This window comes from Podarcis liolepis (assembly GCF_965112155.1).
Source record: "Podarcis liolepis genome assembly, chromosome: 5".
NCBI classification, from domain to species: Eukaryota; Metazoa; Chordata; class Lepidosauria; order Squamata; family Lacertidae; genus Podarcis; species Podarcis liolepis.
The window spans coordinates 69,711,746-69,739,195 of NC_139556.1; the positions used below are offsets into that span (position 1 = coordinate 69,711,746).

Sequence of the window (27,450 nt, forward strand, 5' to 3'; positions counted from 1 at the left end):
TATTACTTTCAAGTATGAATGAATATAAGTAATTCATTTTACTTTAGAGAATAAACCCCCCAGTCTATGGACCATATAGGTTTTAATAAGAATATTTCCTGATTTATATATAAAAAGAAATCTGGTAGGTGTAGGTACCCATTTTACCATTTAATACGCAATTGTGCAGGATAAAATATGTTTCTTCACATGGATCCTCATCACAGAGCCTATTATGTAGTGCACAAATGCTTTTATAAGAGTACATACAGAGCTTTTATTTTTTCGAACACACTAAGAAGATGCAGGAATTCAAAAGCAATTATTTACAAATGCCTGCTTTCATTTTACATTTTATGATGAATAATATTTTTTGTCTACAGGCCTATTTATATAGCAGCCTTCTGGTAGCAAGCCAAACCTTGCAATGGAAAAATCATAGCCATAATGAAGAAGTCTGTCAAAACCAATTCAATATTTTCTCAGTTTCAAAAGTTATCTGTCTCAAAAAAGCTACTTTCCCTGAAGTTAACTGCCAGATACAGAGGCCCTCGCAATTCAGTTTTTTAAAAAAGGAGACCTCAAACACAGTGTTTCTATAGAATTTTTTTTTTATATACAGTGGTGCCCCGCAAGACGAAATTAATTCGTTCTGCAATTTTTGTCGTCTAGCGAATTTTTCGTCTTGCGAAGCACGAAATCCCATAGGAATGCATTGAAAATCAATTAATGCGTTCCTATGGTCAAAAAAAGTCCAAACAAAGCCAAATTTGGTACAACAACAGTTTATTAACTGCTCTTTAAAGTCACACATACTGTAAAGAGCAGTTCAAAAATTGAAGGGAAAATAAATTAACTTTATAAACAAAACATGTCTTTGTTTTTAGACAAAGAAAACAAAGTCGCGAGACGTTTTCGTCTTGCGAAGCAAGCCCATAGGGAAATTCGTCTTGCGAGGCAAATCGAAAACGGAAAAACCTTTCGTCTAGCGAGTTTTTTGTCTTGCGAGGCATTCGTCTTGCGAGGTACCACTGTAAAATGTTCTAAACACTAATGTATGAAGGTCAAAATAGACTTTAGATTAATGGCATACATTGAATCTCATGCTTTGGAACCCTTCAGGAAGATGACTCAGAAACTTCAACTGGTCAAAAATTCAGCAGATAGATAACTGACTGAGGTTCAATTTAGATCTCATATAACCCACTTTAAAACTGCTGCACTGGTTGATAGCTCATTTCTGGGTCCATTCCAGGTGCACAAGGCAGGGTTTAAAGCCCATAACAACTCAAATACATCCATCAAAAGCTATGCAAGAGGTCTATTATCTCTGTTTGGACTCTGTTTTAGTCCCAATGAAAGAATTGTTGCCATTGCACCACATGGTCAACTAAGTGTTACAAATACAGCTTGCCACTGTATAAAGTTTATTTTTTATTGACTGCTCGATTAGAGTTGATTTTAACAGTGTATATATTTTTATATACTGTTTATTCGTTTACCTGTAATGAATATTTATTGTATTTGTATATTTGTACTGAAATGATTGCACGACAGATAACATATAAATAGCTTAATAAAGCAAACAAACAGTACTTCAAATAGGGCAGATACCACTGGACATAGATAGATGTTACACACAGAGGTATTTCTACAGGGTACATAGCCACCTCACCACCTACACTATACATTTAAAGCAGTATCACACCGCTTAAAACAGGCATGGCTTTTGCCAAAGAATCCTGGGAGCTATAGTTAGTTAAAGGTGCTCAGGTAAAGGTAAAGGTAAAGGGGCCCCTGACCATTAGTTCCAGTCGTGACAGACTCTGGGGTTGTGGCGCTCATCTTGCTTTATTGGCCGAGGGAGCCGGCATACAGCTTCCAGGTAATGTGGCCAGCATGACTAAGCCACTTCTGGCGAACCAGAGCAGCACACGGAAATGCCATTTACCTTCCCACCGGAGTGGTACCTATTTATCTACTTGCACTTTGAGGTGCTTTCGAACTGCTAGGTTGGCAGGAGCAGGGACCGAGCAACAGGAGCTCACCCCATTGTGAGGATTCGAACCGCCAACCGTCTGATCGGCAAGTCCTAGGCTCTGTGGTTTAACCCACAGCGCCACCCTATTCATCTCACAGCGACAACCTTCTGAGTGTTTGACAATGTACATTTTGCAACTTGCAAGTGGGAATTACTTGAGGTAGCTGTAGAAGTGTTTTCTAACTATGGCCAATAATCCTACCCGGCAGTTGTCAAAATGAACAGCCACAACTAGATTGCCACCATAAAGTTTATCTTGGAGGTTTTCCTGTGTTGCTGGCTCTAGGTGCGGTGGGTAAGTGTACTTCAACCAGTCCATCCAAGACAGCCCCACAAGTGACTGCATCTTCTCTTCACTGATTAGCCGCATTTTAATCCGGAATTCTTTGACTTCTGGGTCTTGTAGGGCATCAAACTCATGGAGGCCTGAAATGATTTAATTAAACAATACATATTTTTAAAAGTGTCAGAGGGAAAGAATCACATTGCACCACATGGCCAACTAAGGTTTACTCCGAGTAGACCCACTGAAATTAATGGGCCTAATTCCATTATAGACACTAATTTCAATGGGGCTACTCTGAGTAAAATTTAGCTGAACTTAGCTAAGTTAGCCCAAAACGTAGCCCAAAAAGTTGTTTCTTCTTTTATTACACAAACCAATTCAATGCCAAATTTTTCATTAAAAACCCTAACTCCATTAAATACACGCCCCCACACATATAAGCATTCAAGATACTACCACAGCTGCCATTTTGAACTTTCCATGTAGAATATTCTGCTGAGGAATTCTGAGATTTATTTATTTTTTTGTAAATCACAGCTATAGGTTTACCTTGTCTTCCATGGAACACTGAAATATTTTGACTGAGTACCGTATTTTTTGCACCATAACACCCACTTTTTTCCTCCTAAAAAGTAAGGGGAAATGTCTGTGCGTGTTATGGAGGGAACGCCTACGGGTGACATGCCTACGGATTTTCCTCCTCTAAAAACTACGTGCGTGTTATGGTCGGGTGCGTGTTATAGAGTGAAAAATATGGTACTTTGATAAGTATTTTAACTTTTATAGGAAAAAGAGAAAATTGATATACGCTGCTCATTCAAAAGGTTATGAACTGCACCTTACATATGCATAGTACAGTACTGGAGGTGTGGGAAGAAGAACATTACATTTTCCATTAATACTTTAGTAATAACTTCAGTTGTATTTGCCAATGCCTAAGGCGTTTAAACACAAGCCTTCACTGAGAAGCATATGGCATAAAGCGCAGGTCAAGCAGGTTCGAAGAGGAATAACTAATTCTACCCTGAGAAGTACAAAGAACCAGAGAACTCGCTTTGTTCAAAACGAGGAAAATTGCCCAGTCATTCTTTTTCGAAATAATCAGTTACAAAAATCTATAAAAGAACTCTGTGCGTCAGTAGAAGCCATTGTCAGCACAGACAAGTTAGGGTTCAGTTTGCTGTTGAAAGCTAAACAGAACTTGTAGATATTGTGCCAGGAACTAACAACTGCCCATTGTTTCTGATGGGAAGCATGGCCTGCCTATTGATTATTTTTAAATTCAACATAAAATGCATCATTCCCTTTGCAAATTGCAAGCATGATAATTTTTATTATGTTAAAAATTCAACAGCAACTGACTGCATTATACCTCTGAGTACCAGCTGCTGGGAATTGCAGGTGGGCAGAGTGCTGTTGTGCTTATGTCCATCTTGCGGCCTTCTCACAGGCATCTGGTTGGCCTGTGAGAACAGGATGCTGGACCAGACTGGTCACTGGTGTGATCTGGCAGGGTCACCTTATATTCTTATAACTTGTAGTTTCTGAATTCCTCAATAAGTAAATTTCTAGCTGTATATGGCAAGACAACCACTTGCATGCCAGTGGTGGGTGGGACCAGAGGCAAAAGCCAACAGAGAAAATAATGTAAAGCTTACTTTTGTACAGGCAAGTTTCTACAAACATTTGCATGACCCTCTCAACTCTCCATCTAGGCCAGCAGTTCTCAACCTGTGCGTCCCCAGATGTTGTTGGACTACAACTCCCATCATCCCTGAGCTCTGGTCTTGCTAGCTAGGGGTGATGGGAGTTGTAGTTCAACAACATCTGGGGACCCACAGGTTGAGAAAGGCTGATCTAGGCAAACAAGAAGCATTATCAAAGTTTAAGAGCTATGGAGGAGCAATACTTGCTGGTGCAACACACAGCCAGTAAAAGGGTGTGGCAAGGGAGAGTTGAAAGGCCCAAACAGAGAGGTCTTGTAGGCTGTATCCAGCCCCTGGACCTGAGGTTCTCCCGAGCCCTGCCTTAAAGGCAGTTGAATCTGAAAACATATTGGTTATTCAAATGCTAAAGTCGCAATTACGGCCTTTGCTAATGCTGCTGCAAAGATGTTCCTCTCCCATGCAGTCTGTTGCAGATGGTAGAAATAGAGGAATTTCTCTGGCTTGCCCTTCTCTTTTGAAAGGCATGTGCACAGCAATTGGTTACTGCCACCACTAACATGAGGAGCACCTGGTTACAAGGAATTGCTCCAACTCAAACATTGGGTCAGCAACCTTTTTGGCCCATGGGCCATTTTGAGTCCAGTCATTTCTCGCCCCACTCCCCTGAGAGAGGGTGTACCCAAAGACATTGCCTTTTCAGGGGACCTGGGTAAAAGTCAGATACAGTAGAATTAATCAGAGGTTTGAAAAGCAAATAGGAAATAGGAAAGGGAATGTCAGAGGCTTCACGGGCACCCGTAGAAGACCTCAAGGGTCCCAATGCATGCCTTGGTACCACAGTGGGAATTGTATCCATAAAATAAATTCCATCATGCAACTGGTTTTATAGGCCTCTGAGTCTGAGATAGATCGCAAGACAAACCAGTGTGGAATTACGAGTACTGAGTACACAACATGGGCCTATCCCTGCATTCAACTGCCATAGATGTGGAGGCTTAAAAACTTCTCGTATGCATGTGTGCATGTGTTTAAATGTTATGCTGTAAACCTACCCAGGGGCAGGATATCATTTACAGAAGAAACAAAAGTACAACTCCTCATGGGAGAAAAGCAATGAAACTGATAACTCTTACTTTCACTTTTGCAAACCATATGAAAACAGATATTTCTGTACTGTGTTTCCAGTGATCATTGACAGGTGTGTTGTTGCCATCACTAAAAAGTATGTGAGCCTTAGCTTTCCTGCCAATTTTGGGAGCTGCAGATGTGTGCAGAGGTTTCCACCCTGTTCTTAGTTCCAAGGTATTCTTTGGCTGCTGTATTGCTGAGGTCCCGTGAATGAATTGCATAGAGCCCTACAGACAAGTCCCCACCATCCTTTTCAGTAACAACCTTGAGCTGTGACAGAGACAGAGAATTGTTGCTGACCTTACATGAAGCTGCAACTCAAGATTAGAGCTCCTTACAACCACAATTTTTGTCTTGGCAACAAAGACTGCCCCAAGCCTGTGGAGCACTGGAAGAAGTAGAAGTTTGGTGTCTAATACATTTCTATCTTAAGTCAAGATAAGCCTGTTCAATTATACCTGATGGTGAAAATCATTAAAATGGGTTTTTAAGGAAAGAATATCCAATTAATAGGAGTTATTTACAGTCCAATTACTAGGTAATGTACATATTAATGTGCATCCATCATACCTTGTATGCACATGATTAATAGAACATTATCACTATCCAACATTTGTAACATCCTAACACAGAAACACATACAATTGTTTTCTGAATGCGTTTTTCAATATGGTATTTACTCTAATTATGATGCTATGTAAAACTATTAAAATTTGGGTGTTTTTTTCCATAGTTAATTAGAACGAGGGATACACATTCAAGGACAGAAAATGGTCATGTTAAATTTTATTTGGGGTTAATCTTACTATAGTTAAGCCCAGTCCTTTTAATGCTTTCGGGCTAATTTCAATCCACCTCAGTACTCTTTTGGTGCTGTATCTCCATCTCCACAACCAAGAACACCAAGATTTTTATTATTATTATTTTATTATAATTTATTATGTTGTTTCTTTTTTATTTTGTTTTGTAATTAATATACAAATTGGGAAATTTGTGGAAGGGAATTTGGGTCGACCTTAGAAAAGGGTGTAAAGAATGAGTATTGTTGTTTAAATTGAGGTCCATAAGTTAAAATTGGTTAATTAAGATGATTTAAGTATAATAATAATAAGGTTAAAGTGGGGGACAAGAACTTGCTGAGCTAACTATTGGAATTGGAATACAAGAAGGGGAGGTGTGGGGAAGTCAGGGAAAGATATTAAGAAAATAAGGATCTGAAACTATACTTGTTATCTGTGTTGTGTTTGTTTGTGTCTTTGTGTTTTTTAAAAATTTGTGAAACTTTAATAAAAATGTATATATATATAAAAAACAAGAACACCAATATTTACCTTTTCCTATGAGGACACCTATTTTAGAGTCCAATTTTTCCCCTGGGTCGCAGCTTCTTGTAATTAGTTGAAGGACAGGAAGGAATGGTCTAACGTCACAGAGTCTGCGTGTCTCATCTTCCAGTTCTTCACGTACCGCTGTTTGGTTCACACAAGAGAACATATAGGAGTCGATCTCCATGAGAAGATGAAACAGAGGGTAACTCTGTGCTTCCTTCCATAATAGCTGCAAATAAGCACAGAGACTGTAACAGTAGAATGCTTTGTTCACAAAACCCACTCACTGGAAAGTAAGACCTCTGTCAACTGTACGCACAGCATTAGGTAGGTGTTTCTGTATCACTCATGCAAGCCCTTACTTCAGCTTAAACAAACTTCCTTCAATCAAACACAGCTGACTCAAGCCTCCAGAGAATAGTGGTAGGTCATTCATCTATTTTAAATTAATACAGCCATTGTTTTTTAAAACTAAAAATCACTGGTCCTGAAAGAAAAATGGTTCTCTCTGCTGTAAAGACTGTGCTGGAACAAAGTGTCAACAGTAAATAGGTACACATGTCACTGTCTTTATTCATGTTTTAGTAATAAAAACAAGTGCTAAGAGGTGGGGTGGGACTTCTTTCCCAAGTTAATTCTTCTGCATTGTTTTTTTTTTGACTGCTGGTTTGGCAAGATTGTTGTAGGGTTTTGGCCACAAAGCATCTGAAAAGGACATCAATTTCAGGCCAGTTGTAGAACTTATGAACACTATGATTTCTGCATCTATCAGCCAGTAAGCTAGTTAAACAGATGACATCTCAGCAGAAAAGAATCTGCCTGACCATCTTCTATGTCTACTAGTAAGAGAATATGTAGCAAGCAGATTCCAAGGTTCCCAGGGCCCCATAACACACTACTGGTGGCAGCCGTTTTCCATGGTGTTCTGTTCCTGCCTCCCCCCCCCCACGTTGGTGGAGCACGCATAAGCGTGATCTCCCCAATTATACCCCCATTATGCCCTGACCCCAGGGGTGGAAGAAGGGGTATGTGGTGGAGGCGGGCCGCCCCAGGCGTCACCACTGAGGGGGGGGGGGGTGACAAAATGCCGGACGGCACTTACTGTGGGGCCTGCAGAGAGTGACGCAGTGGCTTGGGCGCCCACAGGCTCCATGCTGCCCCAAACAGTATGCCTGCTGCCTCCCCCCCCCCCCAGCTGCAGCATGGCTGAGTGGGAGAAGGCAGGCAGACCCCATGGAGCATCCTGCCCCTATGGGCAGCTGGCTACACCCCTCGGTGCAGGGCACACGTGCAGTGCAGGCACCTGATCAGCTTGCTCTGCCACTGCCTGCCCCACTCCCATTATGTGTCATTACATTCCCATCCTGCTCTCTTCTGGGTCCAAAAGGACCCACACATTGGCAGTCACACATCATTTGGATGGGCGCAAAATGGTCACCTCATGTACTTGTGAATTCTTTCCTGTAAAGTCCATGGGGGTGACCAGAATTGCATTTAGATATGAAGATTATTCCATTAGCTTTCCTGGTTATAATGCTAGCACTTCTGTCCTGCTTTCTAAAGTTCCATTTACACTGCAATACTTGCTGTGTTGTGAACTGTTTTGTTTTTGTTTTTGTTTATTGATATACTACTGCCATGTCACACTAAATCTCATTCGCACGAGTGGGTTTGGTGTTACATTGAATTGTGCCATCCTTTGTGTGTGTGTTTCTATTCCCCCCTGATTCCCCCATGAAAACTGTGGGAAAGAATTGTATGCTGGAATGACGCTCCAAATTTCATCACATGGCATGACCCATGAAAACCACGGGGAAATTACACCACAGGATTTTCCAGGTAACCAGGGTTGCATCTGAATTTTCTCTGGAAGCGATTAACAAAGAAATGAACCCTAAAATTTCCATAGATTTCCATAAATGTCCCTTAATCCATGTGAAAGATCACAAAAAATCAGGTAAGGAACCACTGGAAAAATTGAATAAAATACTGTCTGAATGCAGCCTAGTTCTAACCAACATAGTTACAAGAATGCACCCTTGCATGAAAACAACAATGGGATGATGCTCATGTGGAAGCTAATGTTTTATAGGGATCTGCCCTTCAAACCAGACCCCTAAGTCATGTTTCACAAAATTTAAATCAGGTTACATACTCAGGAATATTATTTTAAACACTTAAATTATATGATAAACAAAATGCACTTTAATGAGAAGTTGCTAATAGACACTTTAAGAGCAAGCCAGTTTTACCTGTTCTGTATTACCTGTTTTATAAGACTGATAGTGGCATCACGTGGGACATCTAGACTGATGTAAATTCCAGTGGGAAGCAGGAAGTCCACAGATATTAAGCCATCAGCTGCTATCTGTGAATCTACTGCCCAGATGTCTAGGGCATCTGCCATGGCAGGAGGCATAATGGACTTTAACTCTCATAACCATGTGGTCCTAGAAGAAAAATTAAGTTAGATTAATTTACTATGTTCACTTTCATAGGACTGCTTTTAAATCAGAATCAAATACTACACAAACATCAAAGGGTGCCAAACAGTGGCACCAACACTCACATAGACAAAGTTTATGAGAAGATACTGCCTTTTTAGGCATGACTTCTGATCAGAGCTTCACTTAAGTGTGTCTAATGTAGAGTAAGGAAGGAATAAAGAAGGAAAGAACTGCAATATTCTGAAGGGTATTTTTCACATTTAAAAAACTTCCAGTCTAGTAGGCATTTGTGGAAATGAGGCATTCTAGAAGGCAAAAAACAACACACACAATAGATTGCTATGCTAGCTCTGAGCTGTGATTAGAAATCTTTGTAATGGAGAGACTGTCCAACTGTGAAATTAGAAGAAAATACAAATTTCAAGTTAGAATATCTTGCTCAGACTTTTTTTTGGGGGGGGGGGAGAAGCACAAAAGTGTGATTATGAGATGTGCAACTAGTAAATAATAATCCCAGAAGGTCGATTTTTGCTGCCATTGAATCAATAGTTTAAAGACAGCCCAACCCCCATTTTGCAATGTCTGGGTGCACAAAATACATCTTAGAATGCATGTTATAGCCCGAGTTGAGAATTTACATTTACAAAGCTCAAGTACAAAGCCCTCTTGGACAAATATTTACATGGTCCATTGGATTCCACCATGTATGCAACATAATGGGTCAAAATTCTAAAAAATGCATATTTAGCTTAGAAAAGGGAGAATGTCATAGTAGCTTTCAAATACCTAAAATCCTGCTATTTTTATATAGGGGTCAGAAAAGCAGGGCAGCAATTGGGTGTTCTAGAGATACTTGAAGAAGCACGAAAGCAAAGGGGTTTCAATAGGAACAAATCAATTAACAGTTTAGCAATGTGTACAGGGCTAAGTTCACCCATGCAGTAAAGAGGTATGGAAGTGGCTTCAAACTGCCACAGAGCGCAAGGCTGTATACACAATACCAACTTAAAATACAGAAGTGGGAGCACAGTGGATGCACAGGACATGGGAGTGTAAGCCCAAATTTCCCTACACAGTAAGCCATTCATGTCAGAAGCTTACCCTCATCCCAGGAGTTTTCACCTCATTCTTGCAAAGATGTCACAATGGACATGGCGAAAATCACTGAAGCCTTGTGGGAAGTGAATCCCATGAACAGCATACCGCACAATCTCTCTTCCATTTAATGGCTTTTTTCAAGTGGTGATCATGTCATAATGTCGTGTGTGAATTAGATGTAATCCTATAAGCAATCCCGCTCTCACCAGGTGATATTTGATGCCTGCAGTTTTAGGACTTGGGAACGGTTTCAGGGGGTTAAACGTTTTTCAGATGTCAGGGGCACTAAATCAGTACACAGGCTGAAAATTGCAGTCCCTAAAGAGAAACAAAAGCCTGAACCAAATATATTCTTTTTTGTGTGGATACCATTTTATAAACTTCTGGTTTATTATTAAACTGTGCATTCTATAGAAAGCTGCCAAGAGGGAGGCAGTGTCCCAGGTGAAGATCAATTTGCAAGCGCTCAAATCAAACTAGCATTCGGGGGCGTGTTTTCAATATGCAAATACAACAACTGCACAGTAGAAAGGAATGAGTGAGCATTTTGTTTATCAACGAAACAGATTAGCTTATTTCAGAAATGACATCCAGTCACCATTCTAATTTGTGCCACTTGCGGACAACATAAAGGTCAGAGAAGTGCAAAGTATTTATACAGAAAATGGCACTTGTCACAGCCATGAGACTGCTATGAGAATGAATCACAGGCCAAACTGTATAATGCAAGGCGATGCCTGTGAATGACTAACACCCTCACATCCAGCAGTTGAAATAATGCCAAAGATCCATCTGTGGCAAATAGTTACATGAGAGGAATTTTAAACAGCCCCCAGCAAAAGGGAAAAAAAAGTTTGTATGCAACTATTTATACCTAATGAGCCAGTTCAGACATCATGATGAACCATAGTTGACTGTGATGGGAATGAATGTTAGTGGGCCTTTGGCTCTCACACTCTCTTCCTCCTCCACCAAGTGCAAGAAGATAGGCAGGTTTGGCTTCCATTAAAAAATAATAATAATTTAACTGCAGCTTCTTGTTTTGTTATCTTTAACTATTGTTTGTTTGAAACAATACAACTTCAATATCATTTTGATGAAGGAGAGTATAAAAGTATTTTAAATAAGAAAGTTGAAATCTGTAGTTGATTTAAATCTCTAGAGTAGAACTGTAGAGTTGGAAGGGACCCCAGGGGTCATCTAGTCCAACCCCCTGCAATGCAGGAATCTCAGCTAAAGCATCCAAGACAGATGGCCATCCAACCTCTGCTTAAAAACCTCCAAGGAAGGAGAGTCCACAACCTCCCGAGGGAGACCACTTCACTGTCAAACAGCTTGTACTGTCAGAAAGTTCTTCCTGATCTTTAGTCGGAATCTCCTTTCTTGTAACTTGAGGCCATTGCTCCGGGTCCTACTCTCCAGAGCAGGAGAAAACAAGCTTGTTCCCTCTTCCACGTGACAGCCCTTGAGATATCTGAAGATGGCTGTCATATCATATGTGATAGGTAAATGTGACAGGTAAATTTAAAAGTGTTGGTAGAAACACACATTTTGTTCAGTGAATCACGCAACTGTTTGTTTTAATGTTTGTAGTTTCTGCAAGTACATTTTCTTGTGTGTTTATGCATTTATATACAAAATAGTATACAGTTTATATATAAAACAGTAGTTTGGAACTTTTCTATTTTAACTTTGCTTGAGTTGCTGCACTTGATGATGTAAACTCACCTCACATTTTAATACAGTAGGAGAAGTATTCTACATGACGCTGCATTGAAAAACTGCCAAATATTCCTATTCAACTGTGTATTTCTTTAAAAAACATGTTACTTTTTTCTGAAGATACCATAATACATCATAATCACATTTTCTACATAATTTGTGCTTGTCAGTTGCAGTACTTGGTAGGGGTGTCTATCACCTCCATGTGCAGTTCAAATTATGAAGCAAATAGGAGTGATGGCATCATTAAGAAGGTATCTCAGGTGGTATCAGGGACTTGCTAAAGTTGTTCTGTGAACTCAGGTGCCCCCAAACCACTGCCTTTTTCCATTTAAAGTGACCAAGCTGACTAGAGAAACACCCTAAACTTGAGTAGAGGAGTGTGTGGGTGGGGGGTGGAATCTTTCATTTTGTTGAACAGGTCTATGTTTTAACCACAGTGAATTATTTTCACGGGACACTCCGAACACAGTGATTTCAGGGAAGGGTGTTGGTGCCCTTCTGAATCACTGTCTCTTTCATAACAATTTAAAAATCAATACTTCAATCAATTTGTGTTCATTCTTAGTTTGTAAACCTTTAAGAGAGCTCAGTATAGGATCGCTCCAGTTTCCTTCAGTTCCATTTCTGTTTTCACATGATTTATTTGTTCCTTTTTATTTCAATCCCTTTCTGTTTTCCAACAAATACCACCTACTTAAATTATTTTTCATTCCATTTGTATTTTTCTTTAGGCTTCTGCAATCTTTTATTAGAGTCCCCATCCCACACAAACTGTTGTGTGTGTTGCTTTTCATTCATTTAAAATGCTATTTCTCCCAGTTTTAGTTTGCTAGTTCAAGGCTTCATTCTCCTGCCTCCAATTTTAGAATATCTGTCATTCCATTACATTTAGTTCTTCCTGGTGAGTATTATTAATTTATATTAAGGTTTTCTCCCCCCTTCTCTAGGTCTAGTATCTTCACATACACAGAGACATACTCAGCTATGGAAGTTTGTCCCTGAAGTACAATCCCAGTTGTGCTGCTCATTGCCAACCCATCATTACCCAATTATCCAGGGGCACCACCTTGTTGCCATCAGTTTCCAGACTGATTTCTATTTAACCCACCCCCACAAGATAAAGTCTGCCCTTGTAGGAAAACCACTACACCTATTCTACTGAAAGTGGCAGACTTTGGGATGTAGCCAATGCTTTAGCTCTTTGCATACAACATAATTTCCCAACCTGTCCCCTCAAATTCAGCACTGGAGGGCTGGAGAGAGCAGGGGCATAAGAGGAAACAAAAGCCTGGCATTGGATACAACCCTTTATCCTATCAGAGGGGCCAACAAATTGCCTGTGAATTGCATCCAATTCTGTGAAAAAAATAAAAGGTTAGACAAATTTGTCAAGGTTCCCTGCACACACACAAAAACCCTGCAGTTTGACTGGTCCAGGAAGAGCCCTGTTGCCTTCAAGCTCCATCCATTTCTGTTTTCAGATTACCTGTTTCAGTCAATAGGATGGGAGAAACAGACTTTTGGATTTAAGAGATATGATGCAGACTTGAATAACAAGCCAAATCAGAAAGACAGTGGATTCAACACAGTTCAAGTTGTTTTGCAATGCTACAGATACAACGTGAATCCTGTGGCTGGTGCACACCACCAGTATTTATAGTTAACTTAGGTAAAAGATGGCATATACTGAATATCATTTAACAGAATGCCATTTTAAGACATATAGTGAATTGAATAATCTTTGGCCCCTGCTGGGTCTAAGGCTTAGATCACAAGGCCACAATCCCACATACACTCACCTTGAAGTAAGCCCCACTGAACACAGTGGGACTTCCTTCTGAATTAACATGCACAGAACTGTGTCATATGTACTATGGCCTAGTTCCTGGGGTGTTAGGTCCCATCCAGTTCAACAGAAGTTCCTAGTGGGTATAGGAAGCAGACATATTATGCCAAGCCATTGGGACATTTAGCTCAGTACTGTTTATTGTTGATTGGCAGAAGCTCTCCAGGATTTCAGGCAGGAGTCTCTACCTGGAGATTCCAAATACTGACTGCATGCAATGCACATGCTCTCCTACTGAGCTATGAGCCTTCCCCAAGTAATCAGGCTTGTAAGAGGCTTTTACTTCAGCATGGCTCATCAATGCAGTGTGTTTACCGGAAGGCATTATACGTTTCACAGTGGAAGAGCTATACTGTACACTGTTTCTCTGAAGGAGGGTATAAATAATTAAAAACAAAATGGCTTAACATTGAGCGGAAGCCCCTGCCTTTGTTCTGCACATCCCTTTTAAAGTACTCTTTAGTTTGCTTCCTAATTATTCTATTAAGAGTATGCATGGCATGCTCAGTAATTCGTAGCACTTCTCATTTGCTCTAATATAATAGAAAAAGATGCTGTAATGCCTTTTGGAACAGCATGCATCTGTATAGGTCAACTGCAGTTCAGAGGGTCACGTTGTCAATGAATCAGTGTTCACAATGCTTATCCCAAACATGCAGAACCCATGTTATCTCAAAAACCTCACATGCTCCATTATAAAGTTGATCTTAATAATGGTTTCTTTTCCTGGCACTTTGTAGCGATTTTCAACATGACTACCTGACTCAGTCAGTAATTTAGTCTCACCCCTTTTCTAGCAACTTATAACTGTAATTAAATTTAAGACATAATAGAATCTGGGAATAAAAATGGGGCAGAACTGGGGGGGGGGGCTAGCTCATCCCTATTGAAGAGAGGGGCTCAATTATCAATAATTCTACCCAGATGCAAAACTGTAAAAGGAGGCACATGATTATTAAAAGTCTCTTTTCTTTCTAATTCTTTTGTATCATAAAACTAGATAAATATCTGTTTTCCAAATCTTCAGATTTTTGTTCTAATTTTAATTACGTTGTTTCATTCATCACTGCTATCTATGATTTACTGTTAGAGGTAATTTAAAGGTGTTACTACACTGCTGATATGAAAAGTCTCTTAACATACAAAAAAGACACTTCTGTTCTAAAGTCTCCCGCCACAGTGCAGGTTCTCAGTTGAGTGTCCTTGAACTTCTCCAAATCTTAGGTTCCTCTGTCTCAGACAATTCACAATCCCATGGCAAATTCACCCCACCAGTCTCTCTTTCTTATCTTTGTAACCCACTCACTCCCTGCCAAAGGAAATGTGAAAAAGAAAAGGATTTCCCTAGGTTTGAATACCATAATCAATAAATGGTTGGGTCAACCAGAAAATCTCAGGATCCTTGTTGTAGACAATATTGAGAATGAGAGTAACTATTCTAGGAGCTAAGGATATTTTGCGTCTTAGTGAAGAACTGAAGAAAGAGGTGAACCTAAAAAACTAAACATCAGCTGCTGTGTCCCCAGTTCAAACTGTAAGCCACAGGACCTAAAATTATATTGGCTGCGTCTGAGAAAGAGGTGAGAAGGCAAGGCCCTTTCATAGCTCCCCTATGGCTCCTCCCTGAAATGTTTTCTGCACTGACTATGAATTACAGTTGGTAATTTAGCTACTTCATACAATACCTGGAGGCACACCAGATCAGCCTATCTCCAAGCATCCACACAAAGATGAAATCTCAAATACAGCTGTACACATGAAATATCTTGCACACACAGGTCAGCCTACAAATTTTATCTCTACTGTTGTGTAAGGGCATATTCTTACCAGACATAATTTCATGACTATGAAAAGTACAGGGCCCATAACTCTCAGGGTCTGAACAAGACATGACGGAACAACCACCCATGAAAAAGGATGTCTCATATGAAAAAAAAACCAAAAACCCCACAAACCCAGACTAAAGGAAATGGTATCTCAAGATGTTGGCAAAATGAGGACCTTGTTTTCAAAACAGCCCAACACATTTTGGCCATTTGTTATTTAAAGGTCTTCTTCAGAGGTCAAATGAACAAACAGCCTGCAAATACATCAAGTACAGCCTGCAAATAATTTCTGTTAAATACATAATCTATTCAAATTAGTGGGTAACTGACTGGGTCTCCAGTAAAGGTGAATAGATGATACAATTAAAGTCAGCATGGGGAACTTGTGCACCTCTAGATGTTGCTGACAATATTAGGCTAGATGGAAAACAGGATAGCCTGGCATCAGGCAGCTTCCAACATACTTAATCCTCATGCCCAGTGGCTATATATGTGAAGAAGGCAAAGACTCTGATAAGACACATGGCTCCCATGTAATTCCTACTTTGGCCCTCAAATTATCACCCAGTGAACTCTGCCGCACTTCTTTACAATAGGGGACTACTACCACAGCATAGCAGCTTTCATATAGGATGTTCCCCTCAGAAGTAATTAGGAGGATTTCTTCTTTAGTAACCTTCAACCCATATCAATGCTTCAAGTATGTTTCATTACAAACCCTGATATTTCAATAAGTGATCACAGACTTTAACAACTACCCTGGAGAAACTAACATACATAACATTAAACATACTGTACATTCTTGGTAAATGAAATGAAGTGACTAGCTATTTAATACTTCAAAACCCTGAAGCAGTTTTGTTCTGCTGATGAAATTGGCTGATGAAATTAAGAACTATTAATAAATATTCTCACCATTGCTTTGCTGTCATTTGGGAAAACTCTATTGCTCCCTCAATTTCTAAATAGCATCTTCAGGATTAAACACATTTATTGAAGTAGCACATTTGTTATATTCTGGAACAGGAAATTTCTGGACAAGGTGCACCTTTGTTATTTCTTCTCTATGTAACAGTATTTTCCTACATTGTGCCTCTTTTGTATTTTTCTAATATTAAAAACATTACACCACACATTCACACTCCTTCTATAAGCAAACACTAATGAAGAGTAGAAACGGTAATATAGACATTCAATACTTTTAAATGAAATATTTTCATTCTTGTTACATTTCATAAGCTTTACACAGCTGCTCAGAACAATGACAGTGTGATTTTGTGGTCAGAGCTGAATTCTGCAGGGCAACTTGATCCTATACATGCTTACTTGGATGTTAATTCCCACTGAGTTCAACGGGACTTACTCCCAAAGTAGTATGCATAGTACTGCAGACTCAGTCTGATCACTGAATTGTTCAATATTAGCAAAGCTTGCTGTAGTCAAGAGAATATTTGATTTCCTGAGCTATGAAAGACAGCCGTTGACAGGTCCTTCTGCACCATTACACAGAATATCCCCTTCCTGGATAGCAGTGAAGTTAGCTGGCAAGAAACCATTGTTTGAATGTCTGTGGCTACTCTGTCTTTCTCCTTTAATTGGAGCTTCTGTGATACACGAAACCTCGCTCAGGAGCAAAATACAGTGGAAGCTGTACCACAAGTATGTTTTTCAAGACTTGTAATATTTGGCCAGGATAATTCTAATTGAAGAACATATTTATTATACTGAAGAACTGTGAAAGTACAATGTTTGGAGATGTTAAAGCAACCACTAGGAATGGTTTTTATTTCATCCAGAAACTTAGATTTCGCACTAACCAGCACTGAAGAACTTATTGTGCAAGCCTGTCTTTGACCACATGCATTTATAGAATGTATTTAAAAGATTTTTATCCTCCCTAACAAAGATTAAGCTGGTGTACAGCTGGTGTGGCATAGTAGCCAAGAATGCAAGCTGGGGGATTGTCTCTCAAATCTCACCTCAACTCCTAGGTAGAATGAAGTAATATTCAAAGTTTCTCATCTATAAAATGGGACAGTGATATTTACCTACATTATAGGAGAGCCCCACACAATCTGGTGCCCTCCAGATGTTTTGGTCTACCACTAGCCACAGGATGGCCAATAGCCATGCTAGTTGAGGCTGACAGAAGTTGCAGTTCAAAACATCTGGATCCCCCAGGCTGGGGATGGTGGTGTAAGGATTTCTGAGTATACTAAGAGTACTCAACACTCCAAGTAATATAAAAATGCTAAGTATTAGTATTATTGAAAACATAAATTGCTTATAAATGATTTTCATGAAGTCTATTCTGTTCTCATACCATCCACTGAAAAATAAACAGGAATTTGACAGTTGAATCAATATCTCAACATTTAGTTCTAACTACCATGAATACCAACAAGAACATTCCTATTTCTTTGTTCCTTTATGTGTCTAGTATTAGGTCCCAAGTTTCACTTTAGCTTTTACTCTCTGACATTTATCCCCAGATGTTACTTTTCCTGGTTCTTTCAGATACACAGATACTTTTCCTGGTTCTTTCAGTTTTTCGGAGGGGGGGAACGGACTCTGGGAAATAGCCCGTTTCTCCCTAAGTATTAACCAACTTCTCAGGGGGGGAAACGGGGGGGGAGAGAGAGAGAGAGAAAATGGAGGGATGTACAGTGGTGCCCCGCAAGACGAATGCCTCGCAAGATGAAAAACCCGCTAGACAAAAGGGTTTTCCGTTTTTCGATGCGCTTCGCAAGACGAATTTCCCTATGGGCTTGCTTCGCAAGACGAAAACGTCTTGCGAGTCTTGCGATTTTTTTTTGCTTTCTGCCCCCTTTTTCTAAGCCGCTAAGCCGCTAATAGCCTTTTAGCCGCTAAGCCGCTAAGCCTTTAATAGCCGCTAAACCGCTAATAGCGCTAATCCGCTAATAGGGTTGCTTCGCAAGACGAAAAAACCACTAGACGAAGAGACTCGCGGAACAGATTATTTTCGTCTTGCGAGGCACCACTGTAGTGTTCACCCCTCCAATTTTCCATTTCTCCCTGGAACTTCACATCTCTACCACAGGCCTGTTATAACTGAAAGCATCTTCAAATACCTTTAAACAGGAACACAAGCAATTGCTATTGACAAATACCACCGCACAGCAAGGTCAAGTGTTGGGTTAAGACCAGCAAGACCCAGGCACAAATCTACACTTGCTCATTAGGTGATGTTGGGATAGTCAGAACTATGTATGCTATCTAGAGCTTCCTAAGGTACAGGCAGAGGCAGAGATAAAATATTTCATTTAAAGGGGGGGGCAGTCACAGAATGCTACTAAGTTCTCCTAGGAGTTGGTCGACTGAAATCAATTACTCTAAGTTAGTTCATCTACGTCAATGGGTTCAGACTGAGTAGGTTTAGCATTTAGCATTGGTGCAACCCACTGTTTACCAGTATCAATTTGTTTTTGTAATTCACACAGGTAACAAATTTGTTGTTTGTGATCTTTCTTTCTATAACTTTAAAGGCTTAAAAACAACAACTTGACCACTCCTTTTTGACTGATCAAATGTCCAATCACCGACCTTCAAGAAGCAAACCAAGAAGGATTTTTTTTTTAAAAAAAGAAATAGGTAGTATTTTCTTGATTTTGCCTATCAACACTACATTTACTGGATTGGAAAGGTATCCAGTATGCCAACTGATTTAATGGGGGTCCTCAGTAATTAAGAGCCACAGAATTCTATTCTATTCAGGCTCTATAAGTGTCATAAACAGATGTGCCCCATAAGATAAATCAATGCTGAATGAGGAAAATGCATTAAAACAAAATAAAAATAAAAATGGGTAAATGGAGAATTCAAACAAAAAAAAAGCAAACAAGCTGCAATTCATTACTCAGCTACAGAAAAGTATGAGCAGTAGTTATAAGACAATACAGAAAACTTATTTTATCCTTTAGCAGCCTGCCTGAAGTAGAAGAAAACCATTCCCCTATGTATCTTTTATATACCTTGTGAGTTTTGTTTTGTTTCAACTGAAGGGTGACATTAAAAAAATAGTAATAATAATAATCTCTCTCCCCCCCCCCCAGATTCCCATTTACAGATGCCATACAAGAATAATCAGGCCTGATAAATATCAAGTTCCTTTAATGACTAATAGGATGAAGTAGTAGGTGGAACTATGACTGTTCCAGAACACTTCCTGTTTACAACTACTTACAAAATCTCAGGAGCCTAGATTGGAACAGCTGCTTAGCTAGGCCTGAAGAATGAAGGTATCCAGTATGAGATTTCCTGCATTGTGCAGTGGCCCCAAAGTCTGACAATGGGAAATCCAGGTTCATTTCTGCAATCAAACATCTGTCCACACAAACCCAGATGCTACATGGCAGACACATACCGTATTTTTCGCACCATAAGACGCACCGGACAATAGGACGTATTTTGTTTTAGAGGGGGGAGAACAAGAAAAAAAAATTCTCCCCCTCTCTGCCCAGCGCCCCTTCAGTGAAGCGGCAGGAGGCGATGCACAGAGAGGGGGAGAACTTTCCCCCTCTTGTTTTCCCGCTCTAAAACAAGGTGCGGTTTAAGGTGCGTTCAGGCAGCTACCTTGGAAGCCTGGAGAGCGAGAGGGGACGGTGTGCACTGACCGCTCTCACTCTCCAGGCTTCAGGTTCCTTTCAACCTGCTCTTTGGGGCTGGCGGGGGAAAGCCCACCACCAGCCCCAAAGAGCTGGTCAGGGAGCAGCGGAAAGGGGCAGCGGAGAGGCTCCTGCCATAGCCGCGCGTCACCTCCCCAGCCGGGAGAGGGTCGTGGGGGGCTGCTTTAGCCCCGTGTGCGCTCTCCCAGCTGGGGAAGTGACGCGGGGCTGTAGAGGTTCCTGCCATACTCGCGCGTCACCTCTCCAGCCGGGAGAGGGTCGCGGGGCTATGGCGTCTTCGCTCCATAGGACGCACACACATTTCCCCTTCATTTTTGAAGGGGAAAAAGTGCGTCCTATAGAGCGAAAAATACGGTAACTGTCTCATTTTTGTTTACTGAGAAAATTAGTGGAAAATCAACTTTAGTCAGGTGAGGTCTGCAGCCCCCTGCAGTTATTTTTCTTCTCAAAGTATTGGGTGGGTTTTGCAATGTGACACCTGTGCCTTCCCTAGGTATTGTTGGGCTACAACTCACATCAGACCCAGTGAGAATGGCCAATAATCAAGGCTGATGGAAGCTGTAGTCCAGCAACACCTGGGGAGCCAGATTCTTCATTCTTGATGCAACCTCTATTTTGTCTAAGATCTACTGAACTCAGGCAAGTTGTTACAGTGCAGACAAATGTTTAAGATAATTAACACAATGGTGTTTTCCCTTAAACAGAGTTAAATTTACAAAAATGTGATACAGTGGTGCCTCGCAAGACGAAAATAATCCATTCCGCGAGTCTCTTTGTCTAGCGGTTTTTTCGTCTTGCGAAGCAACCCTATTAGCGGTTTAGTGGATTAGCGGCTATTAAAGGCTTAGCGGCTAAAAGGCTATTAGCGGCTTAGTGGCTTAGAAAAAAGGGGGGAAGCGGGGGAAAATCGGAACACTCGCAAAACGTTTTCGTCTTGTGAAGCAAGCCCATAGGGAAATTCGTCTTGCGAAGCAGCTCAAAAACGGAAAACCCTTTCGTCTAGCGGGTTTTCCGTCTTGCGAGGCATTTGTCTTGCGGGGCACCACTGTAAATTCATGGTTTTGCTTGCCAGAATAAGACCTGTCCCCATGGGATAAGAGTAGTAAGCCACTAGCAAAGCCAGCATGGCAATTAAAAACAGTGACGCTGGAGAAGACCTTATACATGATACAGAGGTAAACCATGGTTAGCAAATACACTTTAAACCATTATTCCACATCATCATTTGTAGTTAACGATAATTGTTGAGGACTTATTCTTACCTAAATGAACTGCATAGGGTTTTCTAGATCTGAGCGAGATTTTTAACATAACAGAAATATGCCCAGTATCCAAAGTCTTATGTTTTTAAAATGACAGACACAAAAGTCCTTAATGCGCATTTGTTCTACGTGTGTGAAGGAAAAGCCAATCCTGAGTGTTCAAAGATGAAAATAGGGCTCTGTGAACATATAGCTGTATGCACAAAGACACTTATACCATCAGGGGATCTGATCACAAAGGGTCTGTGTTCAAGGAGCCTCATTCCCACCTACGTCTAAACATACAAAAGAAAGGTTTCACCTGCTGATGCAAACCTGCTCTCCTCCCTGTGTGTCTGGAGAGGAAACACTGAGTTTAGGGTTAAAAGCTCTACTCTTTCCAACAGAGCATGCATTAAGAGCTGATCTATAATGACAGCTACCTAGACTTTTCTTCTAAGCATGTTATTAAGATAAATAAATAAATAAATAAGTAGCATAAGTATGGAATGGTACCTTGAAAAAGGAAGAGCTTACATTTTTGCTTTTTCCCAGAGAACTCTTCTGATTTCATTCTGGCTATGTAAGCTTATTTGTACAAACCATCTTTTCTCCTGGTTTCCTTGGAAGGCTCTATCAGATGTTCAAAAGTTAGCCCTTAAGAAAAGAAGAAAAAGAAAGGGGAATTGGCATGTTTTTAAAATAATTACATGAAATGAAATTTTAAATTATTGAAACTCCAAATTAGCCCTTAATAAACACACATCCAGCCAAAATACTCTCCCTGAACATTCCACAGTACAACATCATGTGAAATCCACACAATTTTACTGTTGTTGATAATAATAATAATAATAATAATAATAATAATAATAATGGTACTATAATAGTAATAAAATATTCACTAATTTATTGGCTTAGATGCAGGGAAGCCAACAAAGTGATCTTCAGATGTTGCTGGAACCCAACTCCCCTTAGGCTTGCTCTGGCATAGACAATAAGTGGCACTGCAGTAAACTATTCAACACAAGGAACTGAGTGCTACAAAACAACCTGAATGACAGCTCTGGCAGGTCATGCTCCTGAAGGAAAAGGACTGCTTAAGGTCTTACCTAGAGCATGTCCATATACATTCAAAGCAACAGTGGAGAACCTCTAGCCTTCCATATGTTGTTCAACTACAACCCCCGTCATCTCTTACCATTGGCCATGTTGACTGGAGCTCTGCTGAGGGGAGTTAGAGTAAAACAACATCTAGAGGTCTACAGAGGTTCCCCATTTCTGTTCTAAAGGCTCTAAAACACAAAGGTAGGAGCCAACCACTGTGCCTCCTGCCCTGATATTTCCTGGGTGCTTTCACCCACCTGCTATGACTGTCATGGCTCTACATGGTTCTACTATAGCAATATGCAGTGGGATGGATGAGGAGATGACCAGCTGAAAAGAGCAAAAGATGCAGCAGCTGCACACCCTCTTACAGTATCAAAAGTACAAACACTGTATCAGTACAAAGCTTTGGAATCCCAGGAAGGAACTTTGCCTTAGGTTTGTGGCCAACTGCAAGCCTAGTATAGCTATTCAAAGTCAGCTTAGGATAATTTGTGTACACAAATGACAGATCTCTACTAAGTCATTACACATCAGAAGAAACATACCAGATGTTAAGAACTCCCTTATCACCTTTCAGCCTATGCTAATAAAATTAAATACGCAGGATCAGTTAACAGGAAAGGAAGGGCATTTCCCCACTATTTTTTGGCAGTCTGGCTCAAATATTGTTTATTATCATCAGCAAGGGTACAAGAACTAGGGTACAAATTGCTGCTTCAGCTGTAATCCATTACCTCTGAGTCTACTTATAAGTGCCACCACCAATATCTCCAATAATGACAATGGTAGACAGAAGGTAACTTATTGATACACTAACAGTGAAGGCCATTTATTTATTGTTAAATATATAGTCAGTGAAGATTTCAAATGGTAGCCAAGTAGATATAAAATCTGCAGTTGAATCCTACCAGAAATACGTTTCATCAATTTCAATGTGCTTTCTCTCAGAGTACAAGACTGCAGCCCTAATTCTTTGCATAACAGGTGCTCAGACTTTATTTGCACTTGTGTCTGCACTGTTGCAAAGCAAACTGTTCCACCACAAACCAGACCTGCATCAATAGTAATTATATAGCATCACACCACCCATTTAGGGGGAAATTCCACTGATAGTTATATAGCATTTTACCAATCAATGTAGTGCAGACACTGACATTACAATTTTCCCCTCTGGATTACCCATTTATATGGGTCAGTTTTCCACTGACCTGAAGCAGTATGCAGATTGCACAAATTGGTTGTGCAACTGTATGCATGCAACACGAAGCCCCCACAGATCTGTACTACTGAACACACAACCTAACTAGTAGCAGACTTTACTGGTTTCAGCAGATGTGGGAAACCTGTGGCCCTCCAGGTACTGTTGTACTACAGTTCCCATCATCCCCAACCGCTGACCATGCTGGCTAAGCCTGATGGGATTCAAATCCAGGACATCTAGACAGCCATGGATTCCCCATCCCTGAATTACAATCTGCAGAAGAGTGGTGCAAGATTCCCAGTTCCGCAATCTCCAACTGCCACTGCTAATACAAGTCCAGTATGAGTCAAAGATTTTAGACAGAGGGGCTATGACCATGTATAGTAGATGATACTCCACAAATCTTCTCTGTGCTGGTTTGTTTGGAAATACATGTTGCTGTTTCCATCCTCCACCACACTGGCATGCACACACAACCACTCGCATGCGCGTGCACACACACACTTATCCTCAAACACTCAAATCTGTCTCAATAATCCAGTTAACACAGAACACTCCAGCAAGTCAAAAAATCTCAAGTACGAAAGAGGAAACATACACCTATGGTAAAATCAGTTGTCAATTTCCTACATTCTTTCCCAAAAGAAAAAGAGAGAGAAGATCCTATATAAGTAAACATATCATATCATGGAACACAGTAGCATGCTATTAATATTACACTTGTATTACAGGGTAAAATATAAACATTGCTAAAATCTAGCAAGAACTCGTATTATTTTGCATTACCTTTCACAGGGATGAAAAGCTTCCAGTCCATAAAAACCCTTTTAGACTAGTGCAGCAAAGCTTTCACAAATAGGTTCTGCTGCAATCCAACACAGCGGATGAATTCACAGTTAGCTTCTCCTTGCCAAAGAAGAAAGCACTGCAGTCTCTTCTCTACCTTACAAAACCATCCTGGAAGTTAAACTGAAAATAAATCTGAAAGAGCCAGCAGGAGATGAGGGACTAAGCATTAAGGGCTGAAATTCTAGTTCTCAGCACAAACTCCACCAATTTCCATGAGGCTTACATAACAACTAAAAAAAAAAAAGAACTCTAGGAAAGATAAGGGTCTGAAACTCAAGCTTTTTAGCTGCAACTGTTTCTTTTTCCGTGTTCCAAGAAATGTATTTCCTTACCAGCCAATGAGATCATATAATTAGAATATGAAGGGATTATTTCAGTAAACAACCATAAACATTTCACAAGAGTAGGGAAAATGAAATGCCATTTAAAATGGGGGCACTCAGACACAACTATTTCACATATGCCAAGAATGTTTTCGTCAACATATGAGTAATTATTTTATATTCAAAAAAAGAAAGGAATACCTAGCTTTCTGGCTGCAATACACATACCAACTGTACAGTGGAAAGAGTTGCATTAATCAACGGATAAGATATTTTACTACATTATATAGTCAAGACACATCACTGGTTTTGTTTTAACCACCTTTAGCATTTCTTTACTGATTACTGTATATGCAACACACACAAAGAGAGATACAAACATGCATCACTACAGATAAAAAGAACTCTACAGTTTATCCAGAAATAATTCAAAATTACCCCCACCCCCCATAACCAGAATCAATTTACTGTCTTCACCTGCAGTTTTGCAAAGATTACAAATTCTAATAACATTTTCAGAATGAAACTTCTATTTTCTGTTCTCTGTGAGATCTTTCAGAGAGCCTTAATTCACTGCTACATTTCTGTTAACATTTTGAAATCGTTTGTGGGCAACAGTTTTCCCTAGTTCCCTATTTATTTCCTGCACTATTTTAGTTTGCATTTAAATAAGTAACAGACAGACTTGGAGAGTCACAAATATTGCCCTATCAATCTTGCTATCAATCTCCTCAAATCGCTGATCAGTTAAGGCCACATCCACACCATATATTTAAAGCATTATTATACCATGTTAACATTCACGGCTTTCTCCCAAAGAATCCTGGGAACTGTAGTTTGTTAAGGTTACTGAGAGTTGATAGGAGTCCCTTGTTCCCCTCAAAGCTACAATTCCCAGAGTGGTTTAACAAGCAATCCCTCTTCCCAGGACCATGGGAATTAGAGCTCTGCAAGACCAATAGAGGTCTCATAACAACTTTCGGTTAGTAGCCTTAACAAGCTAGAGTTGCCAGGATTCTTGTGGGAGAAACCATGGTTGTTAAAGAGATACAGTATACAGCAGGGATGTCCAACAGGTCGATCACAATCTACTGGTAGATCCCCGGGAGGTTTTTGTAGATCTCAGTCGATCACTGGGTCCCTTTTCTTGGCGTTGGCAAAAGAGAATCCGGTCCCGCCCCTGGCTCCGCCCCCCATTGTTGCACAACCTGCAGAACGTAAGACAGAGTTTACTTAGTGAGGATGTTTGTTTGCCAGCGGTCTGTTGATGAATGGTGGTTCCCCTTGAGCTTAGGCTTGAATCTTCAAAATTGGGGCTTTCCTCCTGCCTAAAAAAAGCTCAACAACAGTGACCTGATCACTGGCAGTTTTTAATTCTGTGAATAGATCACAGTCTCTTGGGAGTTGGCCACCCCTGGTATACACAGTAATAGTGCTTTAAATGTATGGTGTGGGTGTGGCCTTAAGTTGCATTCACTTAAAGGCTTGTGCACCAGTGCAGGAGAGCAACAGCCACAATAGCACCTTCATCCCTTTCAGCAGATATAGAACAAGATCTGCCTCCCAAGCAGATGTGAGGAGGGAGACTGTTGTGCTTATGAGTATAACCGGTGATAGGATAAAGAAGTAGAAGAGAAGTAGAAGCCCAAAGCAGTCTACCGAGAAGCAAACACCACATTTAAATTATTGTAACCTGCACCTGAAACGTAATGTGGGTTGATAAAGGCAAGAATTTCCATAGCAAGATCTAAGTGGCTTACCGTGCATCTATACCTGATACATGGCGAATTCTACCTATTCCTTCAAAGGATGATAAATATAACCAATTTACCATGAGGTCATATGTACATCTCGTTAAGTAATCTTCTGAATCCACTCACAATGTACACAAATAGGCGAGGAAGCTCTGCTGAAGCCTCACAGTCAAAAAGATGTATATACAAGCTATTGTGGGTAAAAACTAACAGGGACAAATTAAGCTGTAGGTGAAAAGATTAAAATTCCTCTTCTTTCATCATTAGGAAAAGAAAAACCCCAGCAATGGAAGAGGGAGCCTATCCCTGTGCTAGCTGTCTTCTCCTAATACCCCATGTGGGACCCTCACGCACCTAAATTCTCCACTTGTGGGGTAAAATGTCTCCCTCAGGAACAGTTCTGCCACAAGCTGCCTTTCAAAGTAGCCCACTATGCAAATCAACTGACATCTCCATCTATTTGCAGCATAGGGCTGCTGGAAGGGATGAGGAGTGCCAGCAGAATCAGGGCAGAGGATCTATCTGAGGTGGGCAGTGTCTACCTCCAATTCAGCTTGGAACAATTAGAGAAGTGATGTGCACATGACCCTTGTTCTGAATTCTTATCCCATTCCTAGTAAAGCAAACCATGGCTTTTCTTCTTCTTCAAGCAACACATATCACTGTGATGTTCTTTTATGTTTCCAGTTAGGATCATGATGTTGTTTCATGAGTGCATACAACTTCTGAACTGGAACTTTCTCCTTTACTATACTTTTGATTGGAAAGGAAATGAACATACAGAGTGAACTTACCAGGGAATATAAAGAGTGCTTACTCAGGTACTTACCAGAAAGCTGAATAGCAGATGTCAAATAAATTTACTCTATACTCTTGCATGGTGCTGAAACAGTATTGTGAAATATAATGAGCACAAAGCAAGTAATTACACTGAGGAAGGGATTTTATTCACTCT

General features: G+C 40.3%; 1 protein-coding gene across 7 annotated transcripts in view; it reads right to left on the bottom strand.

Moving 5' to 3' along the window:
• Positions 1-27,450, bottom strand: part of PIK3CB (phosphatidylinositol-4,5-bisphosphate 3-kinase catalytic subunit beta) — a 99,896-nt gene that overhangs the window by 31,814 nt on the left and 40,632 nt on the right. For 3 of the 7 annotated variants that reach the window (XM_083506355.1, XM_083506354.1, XM_083506356.1), the window contains exons 2-5: positions 21,796-21,915; positions 8,696-8,879; positions 6,433-6,658; positions 2,223-2,446 (exon numbers count right to left, since the gene is read on the bottom strand). In XM_083506355.1, coding sequence (XP_083362481.1) covers positions 2,223-2,446; positions 6,433-6,658; positions 8,696-8,848 — 603 coding nt within the window. In that variant the 5' untranslated portion in view covers positions 8,849-8,879; positions 21,796-21,915. Of the gene's footprint in view, positions 1-2,222; positions 2,447-6,432; positions 7,679-7,972; positions 8,880-21,774; positions 21,916-27,450 lie in introns of all 7 variants that reach the window. The other 4 variants (XM_083506353.1, XM_083506352.1, XM_083506358.1 and 1 more) reach the window with 3 other exon arrangements.